We start from the raw sequence: 22,362 nt of genomic DNA, 5'->3' as shown, positions 1-22,362 counted from the left end.
ACTGACAGGATCAAAAAGGGTATGATCTGTGAAGAACTGAGCAGTACAGTAAACAGTGGTCTGTGCTTGCCATGACTTTTGTATTTGTATCTATCTATCTATTCTCACTCACCCATCTATATATATATGGGATATCCAAGTTGGACGTTGATTTGGAATCTGAGAGAGGAAACTTGTGATCACACTTTAAAAAGCTTACAAAATTAAGAAAAAAATTAGGTTTGGGAATTTAGTATCATATGGGGTACAAATAAAAGAAACAAGCTTTGAATCAAAATAAATTTATCATGTCTCGGTTCCAATGGACGACATAATGGCAATTTTTCCTAAAGAAACATGCACCTTTGTAGGCGAAGGGTGTTTTATTTCCACAGTTTGGAAGGAGTTTGAGGGGATTCTAACATTCAACTTTCATTTTTGTTGTGTCAGTGAGGAAAGTGGAATCTTAAATACCTCTTATTGTACTGAGTAAGATCAGTTCGTAAATTGACATGGTTCAAATTTTCTTAGGGCAGGATTTACAATCATGCATTAAAATCTCATTGAATTTTCAGTCAAATATAAATGCCCATTTTCCTTACATGCTTTTCAATCCACCAGGTTTAATGATAGTTACAAGTAGGAGATGATAAAATTTTCAACTAGAAGAACTTGCAGAGGATATTCATGAGTCCCTAAATGATTTTTAGATCCCAGATCTTAGACTTCTTCCCAGAGAATAAAGCAAAGGCAAGCAAACACTCTAAAGACACTGCCATCTACAGACTAGTCCAAAGGCCCCAGTGATCTGTTCTCCCCTCCCATGCCTGCTGTGGTTTCAGACACTGTTAAACTGCTTTTAAAAAAGCACCAAAGAGATTAGACCTCAGAACTGTGGTTTCTTATGCAAAAATTCTGACAAGACTTAACACGAACAGAGGCACTACAGCTTCTCTGTACTGGTACACAGGCTACAGAAAACCATTAAAAACCTAAGGCTAGTGCTCTATTTCAGTTGTCAGGGTCAAGTGTATGGTTACTAAAACTACATGCAAGAAATTAAGATTTGTTTAATCTTTGGCCATTTATACATAAAAATTGTATCAGGTTGCTTGACTCTTCTGCCTGGAGATGCCTTTCTTGATAATGTGCGTGACCTGTATTACTCTAAACTTATCTATTAATTACACTGAAGAACTGGTTAATGCTACCAATCACTTCAAAAAAGCCAAACCCTTGAAAATAAACAAACCCATATTCCAGGTAGACCACATGATGGTAAGTGATGTCACACTCCAGGAACCATGGCAAACAGAAAAAAAGATTAAAGATAAGAGGAAGAGAGAAAAACAATTTCAAGTATTCTTAAAGGAAAAGCAAGTAGCTTTGTACACAAATGTCACCTTGAATCCCTGCTTATAAAACCTGCTTACATGTGTTCAGTGCTTTGTAATGTTTAAGTCTACTTAATCTGTTTTTTTTATGTGCTTTATCTGCTTTAGGCTGAACTGTGAGAAGTTTTGGTAAAAAAGGTTCAGTCATTTTTAAGTTGCATTTTTAGCATTGCAAACATTATTATTGTAATAGTACTCCGATGCTCTCGTGCCTCCTTGTTTTCAATGATTTGAAATTTCAAAGAGGAGACTACTATGCTGCCTGAGATGTGCTGCTCACTATGGCCACAGGGTAGAGTTTAACTTGGCTAAGATGAATTCACAACTGTGGGAAGGCAAATTCTACTGCGGCAGCCCAATATTTAGGGTTGAGATGAGCCCAGGCACAGTATGCAACTACTAAGTTAAAAACATTGGGTTTTTTAAGGACACAGCATCTCCCTTGTACCAATACAGCTCAGGCACCATTCCCTCCAGCTTCTGCCCACAATTACTTTGGCTCCATAAAAGGAACAGCCATTAACAATGATCACTCTGCCTCCCTAACTAGAGAGGTTTCAGGAGCTTGTGAAACATGCCTCCAACTCTGTAGTATTCCTATAAGCAAGCTGTATTATTATTATTGCTTTGGGTTTTGTATCAGCTTCTACTAGCTAACATCAAGAGATGAAACCTCTTCAGCATGGTCACAACTAGTTTAGGATGCCATCAGAACTATTTCAAAGAGGAATTGATCAACTATAATTAACATAAGGAGCAGCTACTACACCAGCAACTGCTAGGAGCTGCATGACACCACTTTGACTCTGCTGCAATTTACACATTTCATCTTGAGCGTTAATTCTAGAGTGCCAATATTCTAATTACGTCCAACATTGCCTCAGGGGCTAGACTGTTGAACAAGTGACAGTCTGCTCAATTAAACCCTTGACTCAAATAATGTTTCCTGATAGGGGGTTACTGTGGAGACTGAACATACTAACTCCAGAACCTAGATCATAACAGAGATAGCAGCAGCTTCTTAGGTGGAGCTCTCCGTGTGCAATGGCACGGTCCTGCCTCTTATAGCAGTATCTGCTGACAAAGCAGACAAATTTAAGGTGTAGTGTTGCCTCTGCTGACACTAACATTTCTTTACCTGCCAGGCAACGTGTATCTGCCACCTTAGTAATAGCTTCTCACTGGAAAAAGAAAGTTCCTGCTAGAAAAGAATCTGAAGGTGTTGGGAGACCAGGCATAGCTGTCGTTCAGCTTCTTCCATTTACACAAACTTGAGCTCCAGAGCTCACAAACCTTTTCTTCAAAATCTGTCCAACACATCACCAGCTCTTAGAGAGCTGTTCACCTCATGAACTGCCTGTCTTCAAATGAGAAAATGACAACTTCTGTCCCTCTCTACAGGTGTGCTGGGAAAAAAGAAAAAAAGGAAAATCCATTTCTTGTCCTCACAAAAGATGACCCTAACCCTGCACCAAAACTAAGTCTGTGATGTTGATGGCAAGTAGGGATGATAAGGGAGAGAAAGATTGCACAGGTTTTTCCCCATCATGTGCCACAGACAGCCTTGTACCAACATGAGGTGGGTTTCCCCTACCCTCCTTTCTTTCACTCCAGAAAACTAACCCTTACATACTTTCCTCAATGTATTTAAAATCTATAAAGTTACAAAGAGCCTAGTCCTTAATAGTGATGAAGCATGGAACTGCCCAGGCTATGCAGAGCTCCTGGTCATTTCACTGTCCTCTGGTTTGGATGAAAAGGAAATTAATTTTTCTCAGGCCAGCCGAAGCCATACCCTCACAGGGAGGTGATTCAGGCCAGCCTGCTGGCAAAAGCTGCACACCTGCCCTGATACAGCACATTGCAGGAGTCATCTAAACTAAGGCAACTATGAATTTGATGGTACAAAAAAAGTTACAAATGTATGTAATACAGAAGACTCAGAAAATAGTGGCACATCTATGCAATGCAGACCACACTGTTCTGTGTGGTTCTCCAAAACAGCAAGTGCTCAACGCTTCTAAGGAGTGTATCAAATTATATATTCCAACTGCGGTTATGTTTACATGCTATTATAAGGGAGGAAATTCCTTCCTGACCAAAGATGATGATACTTTGTGCTTCAAAATATCTGAATGAAAATGACTGGATAATTTTTATGCATTACCATGCAACCACAAGCAATTTTCTAATTCTCATAAATTTCTTCAAATCTTTAGCATTGAAGAGAAGAGTTGAGGGAAATTTTAAATCCTGACAAGAAATTACTTACCACAACATCAGAATGGCAAAGTCTCATCTATTTTTCTTTAATACTTTTATATTGGAGAGATAATACGCAACTTCTGCATTCTTCTGGATCTGTTGTGCTCACATGTTCCAGGTCTGCTCAGCGATAGGAATGAAGTGGTTCTCATACCTTCTAAATAAGTCTCTCTACAATTACCTTCTCCTCCTTTTTGCCTCTCATAAGCCTATTTTTTCTTTCCCCTGCACCTAGTCCACCATGAAACCAAAGACATCCTCACTGTATTTTTAAAGGACCGCATGTCTCCCATCTTAGCCAATGCTCTGCACTTTGAACTAAGGAGAATGGAAGTGAAGCCATCAGCTACTACAGCCTAGGCTGTAGACATCAGAGCTTTTAACTGAGTCTGTAAAGACTCTGATTCTTTGCAGACTGAATACAGAGTTCTGCAGAAATTCAAGCCAACCAATTATGAACGTTATTATTTTCTTCAGTGAATTGACTGGAGCTTTACAAGTACAGTTTTGGCAGCAGCAAATAAATGGACTATCATTAAGGACTCAACAGCTGCAGACTTTGTTTTCACAAAAATGAAGCTATTTGTTGCACTAATGCGAAAAACGGATTGAAATGCAAAAATAATATATACTGTAGACCTTTGGCAAAATGTTGGCAAATTTGGAAAAAACCCTTGCCAATATTAATGAGGAGACAATGTAGATGGAAATACTACTGATCTAAATCCAAACTTAAGAGCTCAGGGATATTCTGATCCAAGTCCATAGTCTTGTTATAGTTTGCACAGAATGGCAGTTTTATAGCAGTCTCCTCCTGTATCTGGCTACACATTGGGTAACAAATGAATCTTCTAAACATGACTGTGTAACACAGCACTCTTCACTGCGGCAACTGTGCTCTCTGACAAAAAGGAAAGTTCATACTTGGCACTGCAGCCACTCAGAACACAAATGTTGATGGCTAAGGTGGTTGTGACAATGCAAAAAGCAGGGGCCTCAATTCTTTGTGTTGTAGGACAACTGTCAGTGAACAACTAGCAGGACAATGTTTTAAAAAAGTCAATTCTAATTCTCTCCATCCACTGGCAATGGGAAAATTCTTCCCAGTTAAAAATGTTAACAAAATGTCCATAAAAGTTCCTTTGAAGGTGTTAATCATTAGCAGATGTAACCTTGCTTTTCAAAAACATGCTGATTTAGATCAGATTTAAACAAGAAATGAAAAGAGCCTGATTGGTAAAGAACAACTCATCCCTAGAGATGTCTTAAGTTAGTGGACTTGTTCCCGCTGAAATTCAAGAGAGTGTTGCACATAATGCTTTTTTCTAAGACTCAATGCATTTCCCAGTAGAAGCCCTGTCTGCCGCATTCACTGTCATGATAGCATACTGAACACATGTATCCTTCTGTTGCGCCCCATCTTGATGTTTGTAAGTCTCCTCCACGATAGGCCAAAGACCTGCACATAGGTAATGTGTATTCTGAACGCTAAGATAGTCACCTTTACATTGTAGAGGCAGACAATAAAGCTCAGGTGCATATCATTAGAGGTCACAGCACAGTTCAGGATGACTGCTTGTAGAAGCACATTTATAGTTTGGGACTACTCACAGTTTTCATCACACACATCAGAACTGCCTCAAGCATTGCCTTGCAAGCTCCCAATCTTACAGAACAGAAAGCTCACCAGCAGCAAAGCAACCAGTCACTGACCTGTTGGTGTCCAGCTCCTTCAGACAACAGCAATCTGCTTCTGAGCTGGTACAACCTTTCTTGTCTGTACATCTTGGTAGTCATGGACTGAGGCAAACTCCAGTAAAGTGACCTCCTTCCTGTAGAAATCCTTGAACTTCTGCTAGTCTTCCTAGATCTGCATGTCACTAAAGTCTAAGTACTCTGTCCTGGTATTCTTCCTCCAGAAAGGTTAGCTGGCAGAAGGGAAATCCTTGTATTTGAAAATGTGGATCTCTTCTCCACTATGCCAGCATGCACAGTCTCTTAGCAAAGCACATTGTCACCTACTAAGGGCTATGCTACCAGAAGGCCCTCCAAACCATCTTATGTTCTTTGATAGTTTACAAGTCTTTGTCATACTTCAAGCAAAGGCTGCTGACCAAAGCTAGATCACAGTCATAGCAAGATAGAGTCTCTTCACTAACAAGGCAAGCCAAAAAAATTTCCACAAAAGAGCACAGAAAAGAGGCAAATGCTCAGGAGGCATTATAACTCACAGAAATGTGCCCGAAAAGTCCTTAAGTCTCACACAGGTACATACAGCAACCAAGTGTGATAGTGCCACTTTCTCCTGGTGTGAGACTGTATTTGTGGCATGGATGTTCACCCTGGCTAGCCAAACTCTGCAACTACACTCCAGTTATCACTAGAGCAATAAATGTTACCTTATGAAAAATCTCCACTTTCCCTCAGCTTAGAATCAAGTGCCAGGAAAAGGGATGAAGCAGGTTTACAACATGCAATTTACATGTGCCAGTTTAGGACCCACTACTTTGGGGAAACCCAGACATCAGGTTTTATGATGTTCAAATACAGAAGATAAAGTTCTTATCTGAAGGAACAAGAAAGCCTTACTCAATGCATGTTGTGATATACTACTCAAACTGAAATGCCAGGTTTGCCTGTTTAGCTGTTTTGCCAAAGTGACATTAACTATATAAATTAGATCTAATTATGCAGATTTAGGCCACTGAGAACTAGGACTTGGGTGAGACTGGTGGAATATCAGCCTCATTGCTTGCAATGCTCTCTATAAGGAACATATTTGGGTATTTTTATGCTTATAGAAGCAGAAAGCCCATTCTGACAATGCTAACATCAATGGGCCTGCTCTACAGATACACTGAGCCCAGTTGGTCTACTAAGAAAAATAAGGGCAGGAAATAAGGCACGTATCTGCCTTGTGAGCCTCCACCCTGCTCCTTTCTTGAGAGTTCAGAACTGTATGCAGCCATGCAGCCATCACAGGCAGCATGTGTTATAAGAATTTTTCTCTTTGCAGTCAAAGGCAGGATAACAGCCAGAAACCAGGCTCTTCTCAGCCAATGACATGCTATATTAAAAAGCCTTCCAGCTTCTATTTCAAAACAAAGCAATCTTGATAAGCCTGAAGCCAGCAGCTGCTGCCAGCAGCATGCTGCCTTCCTTACCTTGGGGACACCTGCTGAGCTGCTGCCTGTTTAATATTACATTAAAACAGTGACTTTCCAGATAATTAATTATGTATCTGCAGTGAAACTGGTACGCAAGGAGGTAGGGAGGACAAGGTTTGGAAACAGAAGAACCATTTGGATTAATGGTCTGACAAGGCTGGATAAAAAAAATCACTGATGGCTTTATGATTTGTCTGAGCCACAGTGAGGTAACAGAGGGAATCAGGGGAGCATGGCAAGTGCTGCCTCCTCCTCCCCTCCCCAATTTTTATTGACAGCAATCAGGTGAGTTTGAAAGTCCCTAAAACGGCATACAAATCTAAAATGAGGGAAAAAAGTAACAGAGCTATAAGCTTGCATGGCTTGTAACTCTGCCAGTTTTACTCTCCTAGCACTAAAGACACTGAAGGTTAGCTATTACCATTATCTTTATTTAAACAGTCCACAGTGTGAAAGCAAGAACCCAAGACAGCAGTAAACTATTGCCTTGAAAGTCTGATCTCTGCCAGTTACCTCTCATTAAGAGAGAGCTCAATCTATACTCCCTGAAGCAAACCTGCAAGCACTTGCCAAACAGACACAGCTCCTCCAGCCTTCCAGAGAGGAGATTTAATAATTCTCTCGCCTTATTTAAGTTAGGTGATCTGGGTACTCAGGCACAAAAGAATTACACAAAAATGATCATAAGGAGTAAGCATATATGCAAATGCATAGTCAAACATTTGTAAGCCTTAAATGTTCCTGTTTGCAGATATTCTAATCCTGTCCATGTTAGAGTCTAAATATGAGTGAAGGCTGATTCCCAGAAGGAAGCAGACAGTAAAAAAAAAGCATATCATACCATACTCCTTACCAAAAGACCAGCTTCATCCAGTCCAGTTCTGTTACTTCTCTGTCTAATTAAAAATGTCCAACACAGCTCGGATTGCCTTTTTCAGATAAGGAATGTTCACACCACAATAACTTCAATATTATGGCAAGTATGTGCCCATGGAAATGACTGCAGTGTATGCTTTAGCAATTAACAAACAAATAAAAAGAAATCAAAACAGATGTTCCATTGCTGGAATGTGCTTGTCACATAGAACAGGCACAGGGAGGTTAAAATTACCTTCCAAGGTTCTATTGTGCATCAGTGGGGAAATGCCTTCTCTGTATTTAAGGCGGGGAGGGGGGTGGGGGGGGTGAGGGTGGGAAAGCAGCCTTCAAATTCCACAGTGAGAAATTCCTACATACCAGTGGAGAACTGAGATACAGAGACACTAAATGATTTCCAGTATGAAATCGGCTAGTGACTAGCAGATCCAGGAATGAAAACCAAAACTGACACATCCAGGCACCCTGGATTTATCAAGCATTGATTCTCATAAAGCAAGGAATACTGTTTGGAAGGTCAGTTGTGTGCAACTGCAAAGGCAGTGCCAGCCCTAGAAAGCAAAGAATGAGAGAGAACAAGCTGAACAGCATGAAGATTGTTCCTCCAGCACAGGATGGAAAGCAGGCCACTTTCTCACCAAAGCAGTGCTCTCAAAATGGGAAAGCCACATTAGAAATTAGGAGTGTATTGTGTCTCACAAAGCTGTTCCTTCGCTCGGCAGCCCCAAAAGTTGCCTGTCACCACCTCTATTTGGAGAGCTTTAACCGGTTAGTTGAAGTCACCAGTCTCTCAGCAGCACATGCACAGCTCATTGAGAGGCACAGCAGTTGTGTTGGCCAACTATGCTTCTCAAGCACTATGGTTCTTGGCAGCGCTGGTGTCTCTGGCTGCTGAATCCCAGAGCCCTATGGAGAAAGTGGTCTGGATCCCACAAAAGCTTAGATACTGTTTGGATAAAGCCCCAGTTCCACTCAGATCTTAGTATCAGTGGGGGATATTTGCACCAGAACCACATGGATCTGGAAGTCATTTGGTGAATAACAGACGTGTCTCTGTGGTGTCCTGCCAGCTCCTTTTATATCTCCAGGCCCAGGGAGTCCAGCACACTGTTTCCTGGAGTGTCCAACCACTCAAAGTGGCAGAGTGTGCAGCAAGCATCTGGACTGCCTGCAGGCTCATCCTCTACCCAAATGCCTTGCTTTTATCCCAGATAATTCACCACGTTTGCACCTTGCTGCATCCCAAACCTACGGAATGAATTAATTTGTATAGTTTTTTAAGACTGATTTCTAGTCAAGGAAATAGCCCTAGAAAATAACACTCTCATGGGTTCAAGAGGTAACATAGTTATCCAGACCCCTTTTCTGCCTCATCATGAAGCTTCTGTTCTGTTTTCAGTACCAAAGCATCCAGCAGATACATGGATAAGGAGTGCAAAACACAAACCATCAAGTCACACTGCCTGGGCTTCAGATTTAGAAGTAAAGCCACACAACACCACAATTCCTAGGTCCATCTGGTGATGGAGCTATCTAGCTCCTCTTCTCTCCCTGCTAGATTGAACTGGTGAAGTATGGTTGACTAGACAGAGTATTATCTTAAGAGCAAAATCATGATGACCCCTTTTCAACACAAGTGTTACAGATGCAGAGCATCCTCATCTCCAGTCCTGGCCCTTATTCCCTCAAGCCACGGTTCTGGATGGATTGAACACTTCCTTTCACCAAGATAGCCTCTCTCAACTTCCTTAATGTGGGCACATCAGAGGAGAAAAACAATCAGGCACAGATAGAATGTAGTCAGAGGCAACAGAGTTCAGGCCCAAATCCTGTCTTTAGCATGGCCACCCCTGGACATCCACAGAGACAGAAGCTCTGAGCATACTAGAAGCAGACACTAAGAGTCTCATAAGTCAAGATCACACAAAAATGACCTAACTGGCAACCATCAATTATCCTGAGGTTGCTGGGTGTGGTCTGCTTTTCTCAGGCAGCAGCTAACAAACACCCTTCCAGGAATGGCAGCCACATCACTTGTCTGCTGCACATGGCATTTTCCCTGGCAGCTCTGTTTGCTGAACACAAAGAACAAGCCCACAACATTAAAGAACATCCCCCCCTCTTTGAAGTTGAGACTGTTTGGCTTGCCTAGTTACAAACTAAAACTATGCCTTAATCATCCAGCTTTGAAGTCCTGTAAATCTACAGCTGCAGCAAAATAAGGACCACTTGGCAATAAAACATTCATTACTAATTTTTTTGAATTAAAGAGGAAAAGACTTTGCTGAAGCTGAAACTTTTTTTTTTTTTTTTTCCCACTACAAATCAAGGGGCAGGTGAAAAATCAATAGTAACTTGCCAGGTCAGAGACAATTCTGACTGTATGACATTTGATAGCCCAGTTTTGAGTAGTGTTGAGCCAGTGTTCAGTGAATGGCCAAAGGAAAACAGAAATTTTATTGTATGAAGGCATATGAGAGAACAGTAGATTTTAACAACAAGAGGCTGATAAATGTTCTTCATTGTTCTGATGCCCTATTTAAGGTGTGTGTGTGTGTGTGATAGGAGTTTGATGGTGCTTAAAACTAATAGAAGTAATAAAGGAGCCCTTACTTGTATCTTTCCAGAATCTGTCATTGCTGTAGGTTTTACCAGAGGGTAATGGTAGCCTAAGGATACATCACCAAATGAAACTTGTAGGATATCTCCATAAGCACAACAGTCTCCAAAGCAAAGGATGCACAGCAAGAGACAACACTGTACTTTGGCTTGTGTGCTGGGTTTGAGTGTTGGGGTTTTGGTAGCAGGGGATGGGGGCTACAGCAGTGGCCCCCTGTGAGAAGCTTCTCAAAAGCACCCCCAGCTCCAAGTGAGACCTGACTCTGCCCAGGACTGAGCCAATTGGTGACAGTGGTTGCGCCTCTATGATAGTATATTTAAGAAGGGAAACTTGAGAAGGGTTTGGGACTTGTGAGGAGGAGTTGCAAGGAAGACAGCTATGTGAATACCAAGGTCAGTGGAAGGAAAGATGGAAGAAGGGGGAGAGACGCGCCGCAGCAGAAAGCACCCTTGTATCCCATGGTGAGATGGCAGGGCCAGCACCCCTGCCACCCATGGAGGTCTATGGTGGAGCAGAGGCTGACCTGAAGCCTGTGGAGGAGCCCACACCAGGACAGGCAACTATGCTTAAAGGAGGCCAGGGATCTGAGGAGAGAAGTGACACTCGCTGTTGTACTTCAGTGCTGGGAGGACTGCAACATGCGGGGGTGACCCATGCCAGTGCAACATGGCAACAGCTGCAACCTATGGGAAGGACTCACGCCAGAGAAGGTTCATGGAGGACTGTCTCCTTTGAGAGGGGAACCACGTGGAACAGGGAAAGAATGTGCAGTGTTCACGCCAACTCCTGAGAAAGGATGGAGCGGTGAACTGACTATAACCTCCATCCCCTGTCCCTACACTGCTGGGGAGGAGGATTTAGAGAGATCAGGAGCAGAGCTGAACCCAGGAAGAAAGGAGGGGTGGGGGCAGATGGTTTTGGGATGTGGTGGTCCTTCTCACTGCCCCACCTTGCCTGTTAAGTGTTGGTTTTGTTACTGTTTGAATTAAAGTGTTCTTTCTTTCTTCCCCTAACTAGTCTGTCTTTTGCCTGTGACCATAATGGGTGAGCCATCCCTCCCTGCCCTTATCTCAATTCTGAAGCCTTTTACTTAATTTTCTCCTTCCCAGTGCTGGGGGGGAAGGGGTGAGTGAACAGCTGCATGGTGCTCAGTTGCCCTCTGGGCTCAAACCACGACAGCTTGGCTGTTTCATTTCAGGGGCGTCTGGAAGCTCTTTCAACCCCCACAAAAACAAATAGAGAATAAAGCTAAACCACAGTGTAGCCTGGCCTGGAATATTGGTGAGAAGATAAAATGGACCACAGTGAGAATAAAGCTCACTTGGGGAGAAACAGGCTTCATCTATGAATTGGTGCAAACATTGTCCAAAGAGCTAAGAGGCAAAAACCTGCACTGCCTGGGATTTCAGGCTCTAAGACTTCGAAGAATTAAGTCCCAGTTTCCCAGCTCTGCTGGCCCCTTCCTGTATTAATCTGGCAAGTTCCCTCTCAAGGGTGAATCAGGAGTGTTTATCTGGGGCTTTTCTTTTCCATGTGACTGATATTTCTGGCTGTGAACTTGTCCACAGACCAGCTCCTGTCCCTAGGTCATCTGAACCTGTGGGAAACAGATCATATACAAACCTCATTGACTTTGCTGGCTTGCTCCTTCCCTGTTCAGAGACATGGGGAACAGCAAGGACAGACGTATTGGAGCCTGTGGCCACTATAGTTTTTATGCAACTGCATTTTTGATGCTATGCATATTGGCACTCTGTAAGCATTTAATGCCTTTTAATGACCATGTTTACTTACTGGGAAGGATCTCCTTTCTCAGATCACAGTAAAAACCTCTGCAAATGAAGTGCTTTCTGGAAGGGAGCTAGAAGGGATTGTCTCGAGTAACTGGATGGAAAGCAGCTCAAAAACTGGTAGGAGTCCAGCCTCTTCAAAGCAAGATTAGTGATAGATTGATGTTAAACAGCTCATGGAGATGCCCAGCTACCTTGGCAATCCCCACTCAGACACATAGGTTCTCCATTCATGCTTTGGCACTTCCCTTCCCAGACTGGCCTGGAAGCAAGAGAAGAAAGGTTAGCACAAAGCAGAATAGGCATCAGAAGGAAGCAGGATCCCTACCCTGCCAGCGTGCCTGGACCAGAAGGTATTTTGGACAGCTAGATGGATTTCACAGATCTGACAGTATTTTGTCAGAAGCAGGCTCAGGGAGGCAACACCCTCTACCCTCTTTGGTGTGCCAAGATGCTTTGAGGGAAAAGTTATTTGGGGTGTTCAGTGAGCTGAAAATTTTCACATTGATAGTGACTCACTAAGAATATGACTGGTTGCTGTTCGCTGAGCTTTCCTCCGTCATCTCTTAAAGGCCTGGATTATGCCCATATTAATTCTGGTTTAAAAACAGTCACTTCATAGTCCCCTCTTGCTTGCTTAGGGTGGGAACCAAGCTACTGCTCCCTGTTTCTCACTGCCTTCCTATGCATGTAAAACTGTCTTGCAAGGCTGGCTCTAGAGCTAGGCAAATCACAGCCACCGCACTGTGGGACCAGTGGTGGGTCTCAACAGATGCAGCACCACCAAGTCTAGACCTACAGCCACAGCTCCTACCCTCTGCCTGCTGCTTCTGGAGGCTTAGCCCTTCCCCATGCCACCACAACATCTGTCCCACAGGTGGGAATCTCAAATCATAACAAGGCAGCAACAAGGATCAGCTGACTAGGCAAAGGACTGAGCAGTAAGTGACTGCTCCCTGATTTCAAACTGTAACCTTTAGAGGGTCACAGTGACTCGTGCTGGATGTCTAAAGCCAGGCTCCAAGCCTAAAGGGACTGCTGTGCATGTAATAAATCACAGCTTCTTACCACAGAGGGACAGGGAACATCTCACAGCAAACAGGCAGGTATTCAGCAGGATGCACACACCCTGCTCTCAATAGCAGGCACCAGGGCTGGGCAAGTTTATCTTCAGGTGCACCTGTCAGAATAGCCTTACCTTTCCTGGCTGTATCATAAGCCCTTTCCTTCAATGCCTTCTGCAGACACAGGTAGGGCAGGCACCTTTCCTCAGTGCCTGTCTAGAGAGACACTCCTATTGTGGCACATGCTATAAGGGAAAGAAGCACTGGTCAGCTGAGTGCCCTCAGCAGATGAGCAAAAAGAGGGAGCAAAAAACTGTCTTATGTCCCCCTTGAAAAATGACATATATACGTACACACACACAGCAAAACTCTAAAAAAGAACTTGGCAAAAGCAAATTAATAATTCAATCATAATCTTTTCTCCTTCAATAAAAACTTTGCCAATATGATTTTATCCCTTAAGAACTCCTGAATGATTGTGTAAATCTGTGTATGTGTGCACACATTTTGCTCAACAGAATACCAAAAAATTGGTACCAGTAGCAGCTTAACTCAATTCTCTCTTCCTAACAGCCAGTTCTTGTGCAATCTCCTTTTAAAATGGGAACCCAGTAGGAAACAGAAAGGTAGGTTAAAGCAAGCAAATTTGCACTTCATCGGAACCTTTTCTTTAAACTTGTGTTGGAAACCTATACAATGCCACCTTCTCAATATGTCTTAGAAAGAACTTATATCAAACAAGGAATTAGGGAAATGCATACATTAAATAAATACATATATAAAAAGATGCTTAGCCAGGTAAGCAAGTCAGATTCCTCAGATCCCCTGGAATCGATGCATGCCCCAGCTACAAGAAATCACTGCTGTTTGCTTTTATGAAAAACCCACATCTGGACTGCTGGCTAGATAACAAATGTCACAGTAGAGACACATGCAATGAAACAAGAAAAAGACAAGCAATGTATTTCACTATTAGGAGTTTATTATGTTGTCAATTTTTATAATGCTAGAGGCAAACTGCTCTCATGTAGAGTTTTATATCTACCTGGAGGTAGATCAATCACGTTTCCTGGAAAAGCCCACACAACCATTCTCAAAATGAAACTCACAATAGTGATCTGAAAATCTGTGTGGAATCATGAACTCAGCCATACATAGGAAGGATGCTAAGAGGAAATTGGCTTTTCCTTCATTTGGTATTATTTATTTTAATTTATTATTTCAATGCAGATTTTCTTTTAAATGCTCCTTTTGGACAAAAGAAACAAAAATACTAGAGCATTACTCAGCTGCCTGCATAAAGTTATCTGGAAAAACAAATATACACAAGCATTCTGTTGCTGTTTTGTTCTGCATTAGGGATTCCATCCCTGTGCAAAACATATGCTCCATGTTCAAAGGATTAAACAGTCTACTCAGTCAGCTTTACTGAATGCAAAATGCAAGATAACATACACTATATCTTGAACCAAAAATGCACATAGCATAATAAAACCCCCTGTGCTAACCGACTGGCAGTATGAATAGATCCATTCCCACTGCTTGTTAATTCAAAATAAATCCTTTAGTGTGATTTAAAGCAAAACAGACAACACTAAACACACCAAAAATATCATGACTTACCCTTTCGGAGACACTTGTTTTTCTTAAGATATTTGGCAGTAAAAAATGGCATGGCTACAACACTATGGTTTCAGCCAAAGCTGACCTTTTATTACCAAGTGCTAAGAGAAAAATGACTGGACCAAAGAGAGAAAACGGATTATTATACCAGATCTTTAAAATGCTCAGTGATGAGCAAAGGGAATTCAGAGTGGGATAAAGTATGTCAAGTTGCACAGTGGGGATTGCAGATATCTTTCTGCTCATTAGCACTGCTGTTTGAGTTATTTAAAGTGTGCTCGGGGGAAATGAGGACAATTTCCATGACAATATGTACAGTATCATATAAGGAGGAAGCATTTTTTTCAGGCAGAACTTCTGCATTACTCAGCTGCTACAGCAACCAGCAATATGTTCAGAAGGAAAGAAAAAAAAACACATCAGGTTTGAATGACGTAAAAAACCTGATTCTATTAACCAATTCTTGTCTAGAGTGGAAAATGTATCACTATAAAACTCCTATGTCACGTCACTGGGCTATCCCTTCTATTTCTTCTTAGACACTTCAGGGAAAAAGGAAGTCTTGCTAAGCAGCTAAAGAAATCAAGAGGTTTTGATTCCAGTCTGCCCACCACCCTATACCACAGTTTCCCTATCTTTCAAATGGGGTGGCAATACAGCCACTGTTTGTATTTGTAAAAATCTTTGAAGGTCTTGGGCAGTATGTACTAAGAGAACAACAAGCTCTTAACTCCACTGCTTTGCCCTCCATGATTACAGCTGTTTATTTTCCCTCACAATGCCATGCTGCTTTTAGAGGCAAAGGCCACCTAAAAATCTCTTCCTTGAAAGAAAATCTATCTCATGCTTGAAGAAATCCATTCAGCATACAATCTGAAAAACTTCATCACAGTTTAGAATTCATAACTCCTGTGATACTCAACAGGATGCCATTGTTCCTGTATGTGTACCACCATACCAAAATAACCCCCCAAGTCTTTGTTCTTTCATTAGACAGTTTGGAAATCAGCTGACAAGCTTTCAGACATACAAATAATTTTTCCATAAAAAACTTCAGGCTATGGTCAGATTAACTTAATTATGTCAATCTATTTGAGCAAAAGAGTACTTAAGCACATATGGAGCAGATGAACAGTATAAAGGAAATAGGTGAGAAAAAGAGTCCCTATGAGCCAGTGACACAGGCAGTTGCCACCTGTGAATGACTGCAGGCTGTGGGTTGGACCTGGGGAATTCATGTGATCTTGGAATGGAGAGGCCAAGCTAGTTACTGCCTTGCCCTTAGAGATGGCCCCATACGGTCTGCTTCAGAAGCTAGAAAAATCTTCTAAGCATTAATGTGCATGTACCTACTGCATCTGTTCCATCCATGATCAGACTGGCACATGTCTCCCCCCCAAAGGCTGGGGGGACACCACTACGTGTGAGTATGGAAGGAACTGATCTAATAAAACCTATCTACAGCATATTTAATCTGGAAACAATGCCTGATCCTAATCTCATGTCATCAAAGGTGGCTCAGACTTTCTTCCAAATCTAACACAATTTATAACCTCACAAGTCTTTCCACAGATATCTGGAAATATTGGGGGGCGGGGGGGATGGTGTGTGGGAAGGGTGGGTGCATACTTTCCATCAATACTAATTCCTTCCAGAAGACCCCAAACAAAGATATACAGTAAAATTTTGTTATTTTGAAGGAGAAACTCAGCAGTCAGGATGAACTCTCTGGGTTCATCCCTGAACTTCATGACACTTCCTCTTGCTATGATTGTGTGGTACATGGGAAAAGATGTCATGCCCAAACAGCCCTTGGAAGATCCCCTTTATTCTTCAGCTTCTTCTTTGCCAGCAGGCATGCCCCTCCCCATCCACCCCAGTGACGCACCAGGCTGGAGTTTCTGCCAAAGTCTGCCTGCTCTTTTGCTCACAGTAAATTAAAACCAAAACAAAACAAAAAACTAAAACACAAAAAAACACAACCAAAACAAAACAAAAAAAAAAAAAAAAAAAAAAAAGAAATACCCATTAAAACCACAGTACTATGAGGGAATTCCCTTCTCTGCCAGTTTAACAGAGTCAGATTTAGATTAATGCAGCAATCCCTCCCAGTTGCCTAAGAATCTGGACCTTTAATGACCTTGCACAAAACCTACTGCTTTTAACTCCAGCATCCCTATATTCTTCCTCATTTCCAACTCACTAAAAGCAGAGGTTGCCCTCCTGGTAGACTTGCAATTTCCAGGGAGAAATTTGAACTTATGCAAACATTTGTGTCTCTCATTCAGGACAATGAAACACAGGCTCTTTTGCTTCCACTCCCCACCTCCTACTGCCACAACCTACTTTGAGGAACCCTAAGACCTTGTATCTTCATGATGGGGGAACTGTTTGTTCTTCATCCTCTAGCATTTTTCTGTTGCTCAGACATAGCTTTCCTTAATCAGCTCTCCAAACAGACAGAGATAAGGTGAAAATTTCTAGCCTGACAAAAATCTGCAAACACCAAGAATAGACTGAATTGGATCCAAACCCTTATATGTTATCATTCACCCATCTTTCAGTCTGCTTCCTTTAGTAATGCTTTTAGAATGGACTAGATACAACTAAGACTGCAAGAAATACAAATATTCTTGTTATGTATCATCACTCCAAAACAGCATTAATATATAGTTATCGGGTCCCTCCTCTTTTGATCCTCCTCCTTTCCCCAACTTTAGACCCCAGGTCACTTAGCAGCAGGCTGGCTAGTGTGGAGAAAAGCACCTATGACTTAATACTGCATTTTCTGTAACAAGTTTCAGTATCGGGTTTCAAAATGCTTTACTAAGAAAGTCATCAAAATCTTCCCCATCTTACAGATAGGAATTGGAGAAAGGGATCATGACTTCTGTACCAACACGACAAGATTAAAAAAAGGAATAAGAGGGAGATTTGTCTGAATGTACCTAAGTTATCAGCATATAGTTTTTTGGTTCCCCTTCTCTCTCCTGTGGCCCAAGAGGATTTCCCCACCTTAGAGGAACAGTGGAGTGACTGACAACAGTCATGAAAACTGCTGCTTGCTATTAAAGGCCGTTAGTTATGGCCATATGTTGGAATTTTTAAACTGAATTATAGCCTTGGGGAACTTTCTGATGTTATTTCCCACCTGAGCAAAGTTAGTAACTCAGAGAATAAGGCAGTGAGAGTCTACTTTATTGTTAAAGCACCTGACCGCAGCTTATGTGATTAACTACATAGTTCTCATAGCCCTTGAATGCAGGGGATGTCAGTGACTGGGTGGGAAGGAGAAGGAGCAGAGGTGGAGCAGTTGTCCTCCATCACCCAGTAACATGATGCTCTAGAGCAGCAGGTGTGGAGGAGCAGGTGCTCCCTCCCTGACTCCACCATCATGTCCGGAAAGGGACCAAGGTTCTGCAGCCCAACATAGTAAATGAGCAGGCAGATGGCCATCAGAAGATGGCATGGCCACATGTCAGGCAAATGCTGCTGTGCTGTGTACCTGACACTGGAGGGATACCAGATGTCCGTAGTAATATTCACCCCAGCCTGCTGCCATACCCCCAACTTCTAAGAGCATGCACTCAAGGTACCCATTTAAAAAGTGACTGGGAGAGACTTATATCTGTTCCTGATTGAGCTGATAAAAACAACCTTTTTTCCTTTCAGCATTTTAAAACTCAGCCTGCCCTAAAACAAGGAGGGTCATTTTAGACTGTGACCACATACATAAATTGTATCTGCAGAACAAAGGAATCTCAGGTCAATTTAAAAGATCCTGTGGCTACAATATTCTTCTGGGAAGATGCCATCCACATATGCTTATTTTAGCCACATAAATCCCACCACCTCACTTGCCTCAAGCAAGTAATTGTCTTTCAAAGCAAGCAAAATAATTATTTTTCCAACATACTTGTCATCACTAATTATGGCCAGAATAGCCAAGTAGGAGATCATACCTGGGCTTTTAAATGCTTGTAGCTAGTTAGCATGACTGCCTGTAACTTCACAGCTTTTTTTGCAGTGTTAACATTAACATACTACGGCTTCCTTAAGACATTCACTGATGAGTTAAGTATGATTCATCTGCAGAACACTAAGACCCTTCATGATCTGTCCCCCCCCCCCCCCATCTGCAAGAATGGGGTTTAATTTATACCTACACTGTGGGTATATTTGAGCACTGCTTGCTGTACTCTTAACGTCACATTCAAGCAAACATGTTCCAATGAAGAAAAGATTTCCAAAACACGAAGACTGGAGTTTGCAGGAATTAAATGCTAAAAGTCCACTGAGTTAGAGGCATTTGACTGCTCCACTGGCCACCTTTGCAACACTCTATGGTGTTGGTCTGCGAATATGTGATACTAACTTCTTAAAAACCAGAATGCAAACCTTGGCCTCGCTCCTGTACTTCTCCCTGAGCTGCATCTCTTACTGGAACTGATGGGACTTTCCCTGCATAAAGGCTACAGAATTTCCCCTACTATTTTTTTCTAGTTTAACAGGGCAGGGGGTGGGAGGGGAAGAGATGCTGTCTCCCTAGTACATCTCTGACCTTCTTTATTCTGCTTATGAGGGCTTCCTAAACTCCTTAAGCTGAAGGGGGTGATGTATTGAAAAAACACTTGATACAGAACATTACAATATAGCATGAAGTCCATTGATAGCTTCCAGAAAGCTATCTTAATAGATTTTTAAATGACTTCTTTCTAAAATAAGTGACTTTTGTTTGTCAACAAGCCTGCACACAATCTTGCTTCTGAATCATTGCCACTCCAGGCCTTCCCAAATTTCAGGACAGCCCACAAAAATCAGGAGACTGTCTTCTAACCAATGGGAACCTTTCATTATTATCTTCTCATTTCTGAGCCTCCACAGATCCTATTTGATATCTTTATTTTAAACCCACAACCAGTAAGAGACTTGATTTTTATTAATGAAAGTTGCAAGTTTTACATAATCATAATATTCAGAATTAAAGCTTTTAAGGGAAAACACATCTATAATTACACACAGCATATTAATTCAGATTTACGTATTCTGAATGGGAAACTCCACAGCCTTGTTCCCTTTTTTCTTAATTCACTTTGGAAATTAAATTATGTAGGTACCTAAACCAAAATAAGGACAGAAGTATATCTATAGCACTAATAAAGCTGAACAGGACAAAGCAGTAAGTCTACAGTGCTTAGTTAAAAGATACTGATACAGCAAACTGATTCAGTTCCACATTTTTACTGCTGGAACTGAGCGCAAAGCATGGCTTTTAGTGATACAGTAGGTAAACTAGGACAGAATAAATCTCTGTAAACCTGCAAGCGTTATGAGAGGGGTAAGGAGCTTTTGCTTACATCCTCAGCACAGGAAATAGGTGCAATTTTGCTCCTAGCGCTACTAACAAAAAAGTTTATCACAGACACCTGTACTCTGCAGCCCAGAGAGGATAATGAAAACAAGGAGGAGCTGAACAGAAAGACTGCATATGCAACATAAGCCAGAAGTACAGTTTCTGTGGGTTAACCTTATCCTGTGGCTCTAGAGCCAATGGGTGTAATCCCCAGACAATCCCCTCAAGCATCATGCAGGCTCTCACTTCTCCTCCAGTACTGCTAGTAACAGTCACAACTGTGCCCCATGGGTGCAATCAAGAGGATGGAAGCCCCCAGGCATCAGTTAAGGGAAAAGTTTCTCCCCAGCATAAGCTCTGATTTTCATCCTCATTACACAATTGCCACTCCACAGTCCCTCAAGCATATGTAATGCAACACAGCGGTGCCAGTCTCACCATGCAAATCTCCCCAGGCTTTTATAAGGGAAAGGGGAAAGAGGAATAAAATGGTAAAATGGAAATTAGCCACATACTGAATTTCAAAGCCACCTTTAGTTACAATTTCTTCCTGTTTCCGTGGATGTTGGGAGCACTGCTCTAAGCAAGCCACACTAGTAAACAGAGTCCTGATCATCTTGTTAAGCTCATTCAAGCACATTACATCTGCCTTGGCAATTCACTGGCTTCAAAAGGAATGTGAATTCTAGGCTACACTCAGGATGAGGTACCAAGGTACTATACTTCAGTATTTCTATTTTCACATCCCTCCACTGGGCAGAGACTGAGACAGAACTTCTCTTTCATGCAAAAATGTGATGAAAGAGAAACAATAGAGGTTTCTGTGAGACTCTTAAACCAAGCATGTGCCTTCTTTAAGGGTTACACTGCTGCTTGCTTGTGACCTGCATCCCTTTAGTCCTGCACTCAGGCCAGGTTCCCTTTCTGCTCGGATGATGCCTCCTCAGAGCAGCAACTTGACAGCTAACTTTCAGTTTTCCCTTTCTCAATATCAGAGCTGACAGCAGGTAAACATCTTCTCTTCAGAACTGGCAGTTACAACAGGAATTGTCCCAACTAGAATACAGGCCTATTCAATCAAACAAAACCTGCCTGTATTTCAAGGGGCAGCAGGAGAAATAGTCATGGCACCGTGCCACATTCTCAGCAGGTAGAAGCTGATCAGTTCCAATGATGTCAACAAAACCTAATTTATCCTCAGCTGAGGATCTGGCCCCACTTCTTTCCTGTTCAAAACCACAGTTGAGAGCTTTAGGCTTGTTAACTGAGTCCCTGGGCTAGATTTATACTAGGAGCTTTTCCAGTGATGCCAGAAGGATATCAGTGCACAGACTGAAGCATCATTCTACTACACCTTCAGCTTAGACTAACAAGGCTGCAGATCTGCTACAGTAATGCATACTGTAGTTCACACTGAACAAAAACCTCATGTGAAGACAGGTAACCAATACCTAACTGCATTGGCAGACTGCCTGCTAAGACAGTTAGCTTGTTGACCAGAGAGCCCATCTGTTTTCACCCTTGACCAGTGAAGAGTGTATAACATGCATGTGGCTTCAGATTGGTGCAACTAGAGTAATTTAACTACATTGCTACCCACAAAATCATCTCCACAACAGAACACAGCCAGAAGAAATGGAAGCTGTATTTCAAGGAGACTGGCACAGTTTTTTAATTCAGTGCAAATAGGATTGGCCTAAATTAAAACCTCTCAAAATATTACATTTTGCATAAAGTATTTCAACATTCTTCCTGATAAATATGTTTTTCATCCAAAAGCTGATTTATAGCAAAAGAAAAGCTTAGACAAAAGCAATATGTATAAAATTAAACTAAAAACATTTGGTCTAGAAGTCAGCAAACTGTCTTGGGATGACCTAGAATTAATTTGTTGTTGTTGCTTTGCTGAAAAGTAATTTGAATTTCTTTGTCTGATTTTCCCCATGAAGCCTAAGTCAATATCTTTCCCCAGATTTTCTCCCCAAGATCATTACTTTCCTAGGAAAAAAAAATGTAGGCAAGTAATGAAAAAAATAAAAATAGAAAAACCCCAAACAACAAACTTACTTTTTTCAGTGGTATCTAGCTTAAGCCCTAAAAGTTCCTCTTCATTAAAGGCCCCCTGCAGCTACAGCTAATAGTGTTACAGGGGCTGGTACAGCTCCTTTACCAGTGGAGTAAGAGATGCAGAGCAGGAGACATTTACACACTGTGCTCTGAATTGCTTTGAT

At 41.9% G+C, this 22,362-nt stretch overlaps 1 protein-coding gene across 7 annotated transcripts in view; it reads right to left on the bottom strand.

Annotated features, from left to right (window-relative positions):
* Positions 1 to 22,362, bottom strand: part of ARHGAP22 (Rho GTPase activating protein 22) — a 166,608-nt gene that overhangs the window by 45,787 nt on the left and 98,459 nt on the right. Inside the window, exon 1 of one of the 7 annotated variants that reach the window (XM_033001800.2) lies at positions 14,779 to 15,014. The exons of the other annotated variants lie outside the window; for them this stretch is intronic. Within the exon in view, the coding sequence (XP_032857691.1) occupies positions 14,779 to 14,830 (52 nt within the window). The 5' untranslated portion in view covers positions 14,831 to 15,014. Of the gene's footprint in view, positions 1 to 14,778; positions 15,015 to 22,362 lie in introns of those variants that run through there. 7 annotated transcript variants of the gene reach the window in all.

Source organism: Tyto alba, unplaced genomic scaffold (genome assembly GCF_018691265.1).
Source record: "Tyto alba isolate M040663 unplaced genomic scaffold, T.alba_DEE_v4.0 Super-Scaffold_1, whole genome shotgun sequence".
Lineage (NCBI taxonomy): Eukaryota > Metazoa > Chordata > Aves > Strigiformes > Tytonidae > Tyto > Tyto alba.
The sequence above is the reverse complement of the archived record's forward strand: the minus strand, read 5'-3'. Positions and strand labels throughout refer to the sequence as shown.